The sequence below is a fragment of the Medicago sativa genome, chromosome 5, assembly GCF_051527215.1.
Source record: "Medicago sativa cultivar Bolivia chromosome 5, Bolivia_mono, whole genome shotgun sequence".
Lineage (NCBI taxonomy): Eukaryota > Viridiplantae > Streptophyta > Magnoliopsida > Fabales > Fabaceae > Medicago > Medicago sativa.
In genome coordinates, this window is record NC_140753.1 from 12729580 (window position 1) to 12740972 (window position 11393).

Sequence of the window (11393 nt, forward strand, 5' to 3'; positions counted from 1 at the left end):
CGCAGCGTGACTTAACTATCGCACGTTGTAAGCCATGCGTGACTTAACTAACGCAAGTTGTAAGCCATGCGTGACTTAAGTCACGCACCACTGGCCTATGCGCGAGTTAACTCACGCACGTTGGCCGGTGGTCTGTGCTCAAGAACACAGGTTTTTGTGGATGGTGGTCACATTTTCAACCTTCAATCTACACGTTTTTTGCAACCTTTACACGTTTTTTTTTACCACATTTATGGTAGTTACAACCTAGGCTCCCATTTCTACCTATAAATACCTCTCCATACTTCCCTAATTCCTCACACCATCTCACTTTCTCCCCCTCCTCACTCTCTCCCTCTATTTCTCTTCTTTCCTTTTTTTTTCAATATTCTCTTTGGGGTAAAAAGTGATCAATTTTTGTGGGGTAAAATAGTGAGTAGCCGACTTGGGGAAGTGATCGACCCTTGGGATAATTTTAAACCTGTTTTTTTTAACCGCAGAAACTTTTTACCTTGGGTAAAAAGAACTTCTTGTGGTAAAAAAAAAACAGATTTAAATTTAGCCCAATGGTTGATGATGTATTTTCCCCAAGAAGGCTGCTCACTATTTTACCCCACGAAGATTGTTCACTTTTTACCCCAAGGAGAAAATAAGTAGATTTAGTGAATAAGTTCAAACTTATTTTATGAATTATTGTAATGTAATGTATGAATTATTAATAAAATGAGATATTATTTAGGAAAATGCTACTTCTCAAGAAAAATAGCTTCAAGAATTTTTCAAGACACGGTTGGCAAATTTTAATTGGATGATTTATTTGTCCACTTCCTATTTTTCAGCCACACCTCCTTGAATTGTGGCAAATAGTGCATTGTGATTGGCTACTCTTTATTCTTGAAGAATTCTTGATGTTATTTTTCTAGAGATATAACATTGCTCTATTATTTATGCCTCAATTTTGTTCCTTTGTTTTATATTTGCTTTTAGTTTCTAATGTTGTATTTACCTTTATTTATATTTGTATTAATTTAAAGAATAATATCGAATCAATAATTTAAAATAAAATTAAGAAAATAATTTAGATTAATGTAAACAAAATAATTTCAAAATAAAGTTAATAAAATAATTTAGAATAAAGTTAATAAAGTTATGAAAATAAAATAATTTGAATAAAGTTAATATAAACAAAATAATTTTGAATAAAGTTAATAACATAATTTGAAAATAGTAAATAAATTTAAAAAAAAGTAGCTTTGCGTCACTTAACTTGCGCAGCGTTACATAACATGCGCATTAATTTACACTTGCGCAAGTTAACTAGCGCAGGGGCCTTTTGGGCATGGCTGCAGGGTGCGAGCAAAATGTGTTGGGTGGAGAGCAAAATTCTTTAGGGTTTAATATGTTGCTGGGCCATTTTTTACCGGGCCTGCATTGTAATTGTAATGGAGACTTTCTTTGAAAATTTTACCATATACCCCTACAATTATATTATATTCACCTCTACAAATTATGTAAATACCATCCTTTCATTTTTATCATTTGACTTCACCCCACGGAATATTCATAGTAATAGTAAGTAAAAGTCATCAAGAATTGAATGTGTTGTATATCTTGCAAACTCAACGATACTTAATCTTAGTTCTCCAAAGAATTGGGTAGCAAGCAAATTACTTGCCTCACGATGTTTTTTTTTGTGGTGTGCCTTGAAAATTAATTAAAAAGGTGACAATGGAGTATATGAAAAAATATAAAAAAATATTTAAATACTAAAAATAAATAAAAGATAAAAGGCTTGCTCAAATTTATGTAAAAAATTATTATCATTAATTTTTTTTTTAATTTGTTTTAATGCTAAGACACACCTAGTGAGGTTAGTGAAATAGACAAGGTGTTTGGAATTTCAGGAAGAGAATTGGTTTGGTGAATGCATGGGGGAAAGGAGAGTTAGTGCAACAATTAATTGAAAATGATCAAGAAGGTTGATAATACAACTAGGGAAGGAGGAGGAGGTCAAGAATGCAGTGGTCCAAGAAAAGGGGCATTAAATGTTGTCATGAAGCTTATTAGTTTTATTCCAATTGATCAGGAAAATTAATCCAGACATGTTGTGTGTGCAAGAAACCAATTAATTGAGTTAGACAGGAAACAATGTGAAGGTTTATATGAGGGTTAAGTGAAATGGATTTTGCAGCCAAGGCATCATATGGAAGGTCAGGTGGGCTATTAGCAATTTGGAACTCAAGAATTCAGAGTGCAGCAAACTAAATTGGTTTAGCTCATAAATTTTGTCATGGTCACATGGAGTTTATGGATGAGTAGAAATTTGAAGGTTCAATGCAAATATATGTAATAAATAAGTGCGCATGTTTGTGCTATACTCAGAGACCATCGGAGTATAGCGCAAATGGTTGGTGAACAGTTTGCATGTCGGTGTTGTAAACCTTAGTACCTAGTTCAATTTTTATTCATAAAAAAACTATAATTATGGACAAGTTTTTGTTTGGCATGCTGTTGTTATGTATAATCAAATATGAAATATGTAAGGTACTATGCTTGTACTAAAGTAGGTCAATTCAATTCAATTCATCTCATGAACTATGTGCCACTGTTCGATTCTTTTCGGTTGTTTTTCATTATTGATAAAAAGTCCTAATATTGTAATTGGTTAGCTTTGTGTTTTTCTTGACAGTCATAATTATCAGTTAATAATAGCAATTTGGCACAGTCCGGTTCACAAAGAATCAATTCAATTTTAAAAAGTACATTTCAATTTTTTGCGATAGTAGTATCAGTTCGGTATGAAGCCACATAACCAGTGCACTAAACCTTTATACCAGTTCATTTTCAGTTTTATCAAAAGGTTGTAATGGTTCATTTTGGTTGGTTTTCCTTCCTAAACCAAACCATGAGAAGTCCTAGCAGTCGCAATCCTTGATAGTGCAAACAATCAATGTTATATGCAGCTAATGTGACCTAATCTACAGCTGCAGAGATATCAAAAACCTTAAATCGCTGTCACATACTTTTTCTTTTTGCTTTCAAACTTTGGTTATAATGACAAAACAAATAATATATGAGAATCGAGGAAACTGTAGTGAATAGCGAGCAAATCTGAAAGTAGTATTCAGAGAGTGCACCAGAAAGAATGCATCCAACATCTTTGCCTCAACTTCATTTTCAAGATGATTGCTCTATCTGTCCATTGCTTTGTGCCTAGTACCTTCGTTGCAAGATCACACTCCAGCTCTCTCTCCATCTTATGTGGCATAACCTTTCCCCTATTTTTTAAAAAACTTCAATCCTGTCACGACCCTCCAATAGGCCTGCACCCCAACCATCACTTCAATCTTGTATCCTGCCTAGGATGACTACTTTGCCGCATCCGCACGTAGTTTTAGTTCTGATTTCCAACCATTTTTGTAGCGGTCGACAAGTGTTCAATTTCTGAAACTTAAATTACTTAAAAGGGCAACCCGGTGCACTGAAGCTCCCGCATACGCAGGGTCCGGGAAGGGGTCCCACCATTTGGTGTATTGTACGCAGCCTTACCCTGAAACTTAAATTACTTAAAAGGGCAATCCGGTGCACTGAAGCTCCCGCATACGCAGGGTCCGCGAAGGGGTCCCACCATTTGGTGTATTGTACGCAGCCTTACCCTGTTTTTAATGTACGCATCCTTACCCTGTTTTTAAACAAGAGGCTGTTTCCAGGACTTGAACATGTGACCTTACAGTCACATGACAACAACTTTACCAGTTGCGCCATGGTTACCCCTCTGAAACTTAAATTACTTCTCATTATAAAAATCAAACATCATAAAAATATGGTGAAACTACGTTTGCCATTGCAAACTCAAGTTTGAGCTTCCCACAATAGAGCCAAACAAGCAGAAAAACAACTCATCTATTACTTCTTATATACTACATATTAACAATACATACACATTGACAATACCTATGCGGAAAAAATTCCAGAAACACCATGATCTCAGTGTTGAACTTGAGAATTGACAAGATTTCTGTCTATATGTATCTTGGAATATACATTCTTTGTTCTAAATGCAAGAAATAGGTCCAATCCACACCCCAATACACAAGCGAAAGCCATAATCACATACACAAGCATGAAACAATGTGCTCCACTGCAAGTGTTTCCGCCTCCTGGTACACTAGTGGCTTCAATATCATAAAGGTATCCGGCAATGAGACCAGAAAAGATGAATGAACCAATAGGAAGGTTAAGAATGAGGATGTTGTATAATAAACCATAGTATTTGAGACCAAATAGTTCTGAAGCTGCTGCTGGTGTTATTGTAAGACGAACTCCATAACATATTCCTACTAAGATTGAACCAATATATAGTGATCCTGGTAAGGCCATTGCCAATGCAATGTAACCAAAGAACATCAGAATCTGAGATGCTGCATTCCAAACTAACCTTGGCATGCCTGATTTTCTGCCATATAAAATTAAACATTCAAGGTCAATAAATTTGAACTTCTAAAGAGATATGAGTAATGAGATATACCCTTCCTAGTTATAAACTTACAATCAAGATTTTAAAATGTGGTCGCCTAGGACTATTAAAAAAACCAAAAATAGAACTTAACCAAATAGAAAGAAGAAGAAAAACTGTGACCGAGAGTTCAAGACAATTCAATTCGGATCGTTCAATTCATGAACTATCCATCACAGTTTGGTTCTTCCGGTTTGGTTTTTTTAAACAGTTCTAATTTACAATTTTTTTTTTCAACTGACCTAATTATATGTTAATAACAGCAATTCAATACAGTTCGATTTGAAAAAATAGAGTTTTTTTTTTTTTTTTTGCAAATGTAGTTTTAGTTCGATTCTGAACTATAGGATTCATGCACAAAACCTTTAACACAAGTTAGGTTCAGTTTTATCAACTCTTATAACAGTTTAGTTTGCGTCGATTTTCCTTCTTGAACCGAACCATAAACAGTCCTAGTGGTCGCGATCCTTTACATTGCAAATAATCAATGTCAAATGCAGCTAATGTGACCTAAACTGTCATTGCATTGACATCAAAAATCTTAACTCATAGATCAGGGCGTGCATACCTTTTTCTTAAAACTATGTTTATATTAACAAATCAAATAGTCATGTATATGGGAATTGAACAAACAGCAATGACTAGGGAGCAAACCTGATGTAGTATTCAGAGAGTGATCCAGAAAGAATGCGTCCAAAGAAACCCCAAATGCTTATGAATGAAATGAACAAAGAAACATCATGGTAACCAAGTGCCTGTCCCATTTGTCCCAAGTTATTCATCACACATAGTCCTGTTCCAACACCACAGAGAAATGACACAAACAAAACCCAAAAATCAACAGTTTTCACCATTTCAATGATAGTATGCTCTTCACCTATCACCGGTTTTCTTTTAATCTCAACTTCTTCTACCTTGGTGCATGTCTCTTCCTTTTCTTCTGAAACCTTTTGTGCCAACAAAGGTTCATGAACCTGTTTTTCTTTGTCAACACTAGGACTAGTTTTGAATACGACCAAATATAAAGGAACAAGAAGTGGCATAGCTAATAGGATCAAAAGTCCTACTGTGAAAACCAATGAAATAACATGTTTATGAGGTCCAGAGATATCAAATGCCAAGAGATAAACTGCTACTGTAACGGCAATCAAGTTAAACACATTAAAGAACTTTGTCTCTTTATGTTCTTCAGTAGAAGTTGAAGCTGGTGGAGTTTCATGAAGGAAAATAGCAGCAATGAGACAAATGATAGCAGGAACAATTGTGAGCATTAGTAGAAACTTGGATGGGTCTGAGGAAAATAGAGCTGTGCATATGTCAGTGAAGATTGCTGTGCTGAGTCCTACATAACCCTTTAGAATGCCGGAAATTGGACCGCGGTTTTTTGGAAAGTTTCTCATGCAAGTTACAAGTACTGCTGTGTTCATCCATGTTGTGCTGTTTCCACCCATACACAAGAATATACACATCTGCAAAATAGTTCCGAAGTAATCAAATAAATTGGTTTTTTCCTTCTCAAAATGTTGTATTCATCCAACACCCTGTCTAAATATACAACTTAATTAAACATATCTATAACAAAAGATATTATAAAGTACTTATGTATAGAGATATTTCTATAGCAAAAGATAATATAAAGTGAAATTCTTGGAGAGTTTATGGAAATGAACTGAAAACAGCTTATGGACGAGTCATAAGTTTTTTCCGTAAGCTCTCCCAAACAGTTTCACAATCTTTTATGCTAGTAGATAAGATCAAATAAGTAAATCCAAACAAGCCTAAAAATTATCAGGGTTCGTTTTCCTTAGGAACTAGAGAGTTAAACAAAAAAGAACTACACATAGTTGACTTTTGGCTTGAAATTATAGATTTAACTTGTATGTACTATTGTTAGTATATAGTTTCTTTACACTACTATAATCTTTGGTTCATGAAAAATGTTCAAGTGTATGCAACTCTGCCTTTAAATGGGGCCCCTCACAAGTGGACGGTGGGATTGGTCCCTTCGGATTAATCGATTCTTGAATCAAATACCGAGTTTTAAAAAAAAAAAATTAGTAATACACAACATGATTTGTGAATGGCAGGTTGAAAATGTAACTTTTTATAAGAATGCATCAAATTAAACTCTAAATAAGGAACAATGTTATGTTTACCAGCCAATAAGGAAGAGGGGATATTCTTTGGCTAACAACAAGCCATTGAGCTCCATAACCAATGAATCCCATAATAGCACCAATCATAAGAATAACTGAAGTTGGCCAACGATCAGAAACAAGACCTGATAAAATACCAAAAGCTTTACCAACATCTTTAGCAACAGAGAGATCATTAAGCTGCATCTGAGTCAAAGCCATTAGAGACTTTAACACATCTGAATAGTTTGCAAATGTATAATTGTTTCCACATATTGCTTGTACCCATATGGCTGTCACAAATCCTAGCCATTTTTCAGCTGCAAAATTATTATTAGAGAATAACAACATAGTGATTAATTTGAACAAAGAAATTACTATTTGAAGGTTTAGAGAACATATATGACTTTGCTTGGTGTTACGTACTTAGTTGCTATTTATATGTTCTCTTTCTTTATGATATGAATTATTTGACACATGGTGTTGTTACTATCACCAATGACAAATGTTATGCCACTTAGGCATATTGTTTTTTGGAGTGAATTGATGGTGATTGGTGGCGTGATTTCTCTTGAAATTAATTAATTAATGTGACAAGTCAGATATAATATAATGAACATGGTTTTTGCAATTCTATGTGGTACATAACATTTGCTCAAAAAAAAAAAAAAATGTGGTACATAACATACGCAAGTGGATTGTTTTCTTTTTAGGCAAATTTCCAAATTAAAATATTTAACACTTGTTGCATGATTAGAGAGGATCAATGAATTATATATAAAGTGTTTTAATTATTGGGTCCATTTGAGAGTTGGATGTATAAACTTAGAGAATATAAAATAATAAAGGTCGTTATTTGCAAGTATAATATTTAAAATGTCGTTATTAACCGTTTCAACTCCACGCGTAGAGTCAAACAAGCTACAAAGTTGCCATGTATTAATAATAAAGTGTTTTCGGCACAAACCAGTTATCTAAATAAAAAGAAAAAAAATATATAAAACCAGACATTGATGGTATATATAATACCAAGATCAAAACAGGGTGAACTCCTGAATGAAGGATCCTGTGTCCTAAATCAGACGTTGGTCCATATCGATTAATATTGAGATAAATAAATACTCCTTCGGTCACTTTTCATAATCATCCATTTTGGGAATGAAAAATGAAAAATTATGTTTATAAAATGGGAAGAAGGGAGTAGTATAAAATAAAAATAAAAAACATAACACATAAATTCAATATTGTGGAGATTTTATTTCAATGTCTCTTACAGTTAGCCTTTGTTTCGTAACATTATGAGAAATTGTTTGTGTGCATAAAAGGGGTTAGTTTTCACAACATAGCCAATGAATGTATGAATTTTGACTAAAAAAGTGGTCATATTTAGTTTTGGACCTATCTCAAACATGATTAAAAAGTGTTTATATGGTCTTTTAATGCTAAGTTGATAAGTTCAGATTTACCGCTCTAAAAATTATGATTCATAAGGGTATTATTCAGTCTTGATTAGAAATTAAATTGATCGATTATTTGATTTGTAATAATGTTGATGAAATACTTATTTGTAAAATTAAGTTTGAATTAGAAAACAAAAAATAAGAAAACACGCATAAGTAGTTATGTTTGATGTTGTACGCCAAAAAAAAGTTATGTTTGATGTCATAAATACTTGTTAAACATGTTACCTCAATCTTAAGCGGTCACATAAATACTTTTTCAACAAAATTGGATGAAAAAAAAGGACAACAATTAATGTAAGCATTTGATGACTCAATCAACCAATTTGCTACAATTTTTTTAAAAGATTAAAAAAGGTGTGAAGAAACAATAATCAACACCAAAAGAAAATTAAAATATAAACTTAACCCTCCAAAATTCAACTCACTAATACACCCTTAAAGTCCAACAAAGTATATTCGATCTTTTTTTATCCTGTTATAGGATATGTCTTGCCCATTATGTGCAACTTACTGTTTGTTAAAATGTTATTAACTTTTTTATATTTATAGTATAACCAAACTAATACTAGTAGGGAAATCGTAATCAACAAACCGTGCACGTCCTTCTCAAACAGCTAGCTGCAGCAGCACACCATAATACCATACCATTTATTCATTCTGTTTTTTATATTCTAAGGAGATCATTTTCGAGTCATAAACCAAGCAACAGAGACACCAGATTTCAAACCAAACCAACATGCTTCTTACATATAAATAAACTTACATTTATTGTGTTTTTCATATAGTTCAATTGAACTTGAATGCTTTAGTCAAAATCACTTTTCATTTTTCAACATTAATTTGCATTTAGGATTAACTAGCTTGCAAGTTACAAACCATAAACAATAATGGCTGTTTCAGCGAACTTGTTACCTCGTTGTTTGGCTTTTTTTCTTCTTCTTGTTTTTGTCTTGTGTAGCTCAGGAGCAAAGGTTGTCACCATTGATGTACATGCAGCCAAGAATCTCATCCAGACCGGTCACATTTATCTTGATGTTAGGTAAACCTACAATTGTTTGTCTCTTTGAGATTTGTTAATTTTTTTGTTTGATAAGAAAATTATATTTAGTAGAGTACAAGGGTACTCAAAACCCACTACAAAAGGACAATCTCAAACACTTTGGATACATGAAAGTGGGTTAGTCTACCAAATCGAAAAAAAATAAAACTTTTATCACAATTTTTTATGTAGATAAATGTTTGATACGGTCCACCACCTCTAAAATATTGGTCATTTTTCATTAAGCAAAATGAGGCTTCGTTCCAACCAAATATACCATGTTATGGTTAGTCAAATTAGATGAGACATTTTCTTGTCTTTCTTCCCTTTGGATAAAGAATTAAAAACTGCATATTTCTATAAATAAAAATGGCGCATAGATTAAAACAAAATTCTAGTTAATTAAAGACTAAAAACATATTAACCTCAAAGCTTAATCTAAATTTTTGGTGATTTGTAGGACGGTAGAAGAGTTTGAGAAAGGGCATGTAGATGCAACTAAGATCATTAATATTCCATATCTGTTGGATACACCCAAGGGTAACAAACTTTTCAATCTCTCATAGTTATAATAAGATAATTATAAATATGTCTTTATTTATCAATATGTTAAGAATATTACAAATTTTATGGTAAAAAGATTAAGATATTGTGTTTTTGTAAACCAGGTAGAGTGAAGAACCTAAATTTTGTAAAGCAGGTTTCATCATCTTGCAACAAAGAAGATTGTCTCGTTGTGGTAACTATCATCGACTTTTTTGTTGGGTTATTTAAATTTTCTTATTATTTTGCTTACAAATAAAAAATACAATTTCAGGGTTGCCAAAGTGGGAAGAGATCTTTTTCTGCAACTTCTGAACTTCTAGCTGATGTAAGTCATGTTTCAAGAAATTGAAACAAATTTAATCCCTCGTTTAATAAAGTTTTTTCATACATGAAATTTTAGTCATTGGTTTCAAATATATGTAATGGTTTATTGTGCTTCCTTTATTGAATTGATAGGGTTTTAAGAATGTGCACAACATGGGAGGAGGTTATATGGAATGGGTTAGTAACAAGCTTCCAGTGATACAACAGTAGCCAAAGAAGAACAATAATAAGTTCTTATTGATATGATCATCCATTTTTTTATATTCTAAATGGTTTCATCATGGAGAATGAGATACCACATTTGTAATAATGTAACAACTTTAAGAGAGTTTATAGATTTTATTTTATTAAATACATGTTTTAAAACAGGGCAACATGTTGCTATTTATAACCTATTCACACCAGTGATGTGATCAGTTAAATATTGTTCTTCATGTGTGCATAAAAAACACCAGTGATCTTTATAGTTAATAATTCTGTCTAACGTGAATAAAAGATGGTTTAATGTCACAGTTTGTTTGTACTAATAGAGCCAATAAAAGTTTATATAAAGTTGGATAACTAGTTTTAGGCCACAGATATGTTATTGTGCATCATTAGTTGAAATTGCCTAATCATCACTTTAATTGAATTGAAATAATTAGATCATGGCTATCCCAAGTTATCGAACAACTTATCCTTTCATGTATCAAGCAATAGTATTCTGATGCTGTTAGAAATCAAATCACAGATCATATAGCTACTGGATGGATTAAATTATACAATTATACAGTTGTACACAACCTGCGTGTCTAAAAAAAACTGGTACGATATGATTAATTTCTAACATTGGGTCAATGTGTCTAATTCTTCTTCAATCAATATCAAAGCAACAGATGAGCTTTACATTTTTTTTTTTTTTAAAGATTTAGGGATGTTATAAAAATACATTGTTTGTAATTATTAACTTAACTCGAAAAAAAAAAGATAAAATAATGAAATTGTATCTAATAAATATGGTGTTTGCACTTGAAAAAAAAAAAATTAAAAATATAGTGTGTGATACCTTTTCTATACGTGATTGAGATTGTATAAACTAAACATATGTTTAGTATCACGGTGTTACATCAAAATCACAGTGATTTTTCAAAAGCTACATTGTGTAACTTCTGTATAATCATGGTGAGTCATCATAATTTTTACATAACGTACATTTAAGAAAATGTCTACTGAAACAAAAAAGAGAGTTAGCCAAGCCAATGGTGAATAGCCAAGCCAATGGTGAATAAGTGACATGTCATGCAACAGATCCAACTTGAAAATGACAACTCAACCTAAACTGAGACAAGTAGTTGGGAAAATCAGTTAATAGAATCAACTAGTTCGTGACAACAATATTAATTCTCTTATGA

General features: G+C 32.5%; 2 protein-coding genes across 3 annotated transcripts; one reads left to right on the plus strand and one right to left on the minus strand.

The window, feature by feature from the left end:
- Positions 1–2972: 2972 nt before the first annotated feature.
- On the minus strand, positions 2973–7040 carry LOC146920145 (protein NUCLEAR FUSION DEFECTIVE 4-like). 2 transcript variants are annotated; one of them, XM_085713569.1, is made up of 4 exons: positions 6652–7040; positions 5150–5964; positions 3934–4435; positions 2973–3423 (listed from the first exon to the last, which is right to left on the minus strand). In XM_085713569.1, the coding sequence occupies exons 1-3, from the start codon at positions 6979–6981 to the stop codon at positions 3967–3969; spliced, it is 1614 nt and encodes a 537-aa protein (XP_085569695.1). In that variant the 5' UTR covers positions 6982–7040; the 3' UTR covers positions 2973–3423; positions 3934–3966. The 2 variants fall into 2 exon arrangements, with proteins under 2 accessions (XP_085569695.1, XP_085569694.1); XM_085713568.1 differs by lacking the exon at positions 2973–3423 and having other exon boundaries at positions 3865–4435.
- Positions 7041–8872: 1832 nt separating this feature from the next.
- LOC146920146 (thiosulfate sulfurtransferase 18-like) lies at positions 8873–10354 on the plus strand. Its single transcript, XM_085713570.1, has 5 exons — positions 8873–9132; positions 9593–9672; positions 9801–9871; positions 9950–10003; positions 10135–10354. Exons 1-5 carry the CDS (start codon positions 8981–8983, stop codon positions 10210–10212), a joined length of 435 nt encoding a protein of 144 aa, XP_085569696.1. The 5' UTR covers positions 8873–8980; the 3' UTR covers positions 10213–10354.
- The last annotated feature ends 1039 nt before the right edge of the window (positions 10355–11393 follow it).

Bases quoted from the DNA above. Each gene is read 5' to 3' on its own strand.
- LOC146920146 (XM_085713570.1), top strand. From the start codon at position 8,981: ATGGCTGTTTCAGCGAACTTGTTACCTCGTTGTTTGGCTTTTTTTCTT. The intron at 9,133-9,592 runs GTAAACCTACAA...GGTGATTTGTAG, and splicing joins CACATTTATCTTGATGTTAG to GACGGTAGAAGAGTTTGAGA. The intron at 9,872-9,949 runs GTAACTATCATC...ATACAATTTCAG, and splicing joins AAGAAGATTGTCTCGTTGTG to GGTTGCCAAAGTGGGAAGAG.
- LOC146920145 (XM_085713569.1), bottom strand. From the start codon at position 6,981: ATGTTGTTATTCTCTAATAATAATTTTGCAGCTGAAAAATGGCTAGGA. The intron at 5,965-6,651 runs GTAAACATAACA...ACTATTTTGCAG, and splicing joins CCCCTCTTCCTTATTGGCTG to ATGTGTATATTCTTGTGTAT. The intron at 4,436-5,149 runs GTTTGCTCCCTA...TTTATATGGCAG, and splicing joins CTCTCTGAATACTACATCAG to AAAATCAGGCATGCCAAGGT.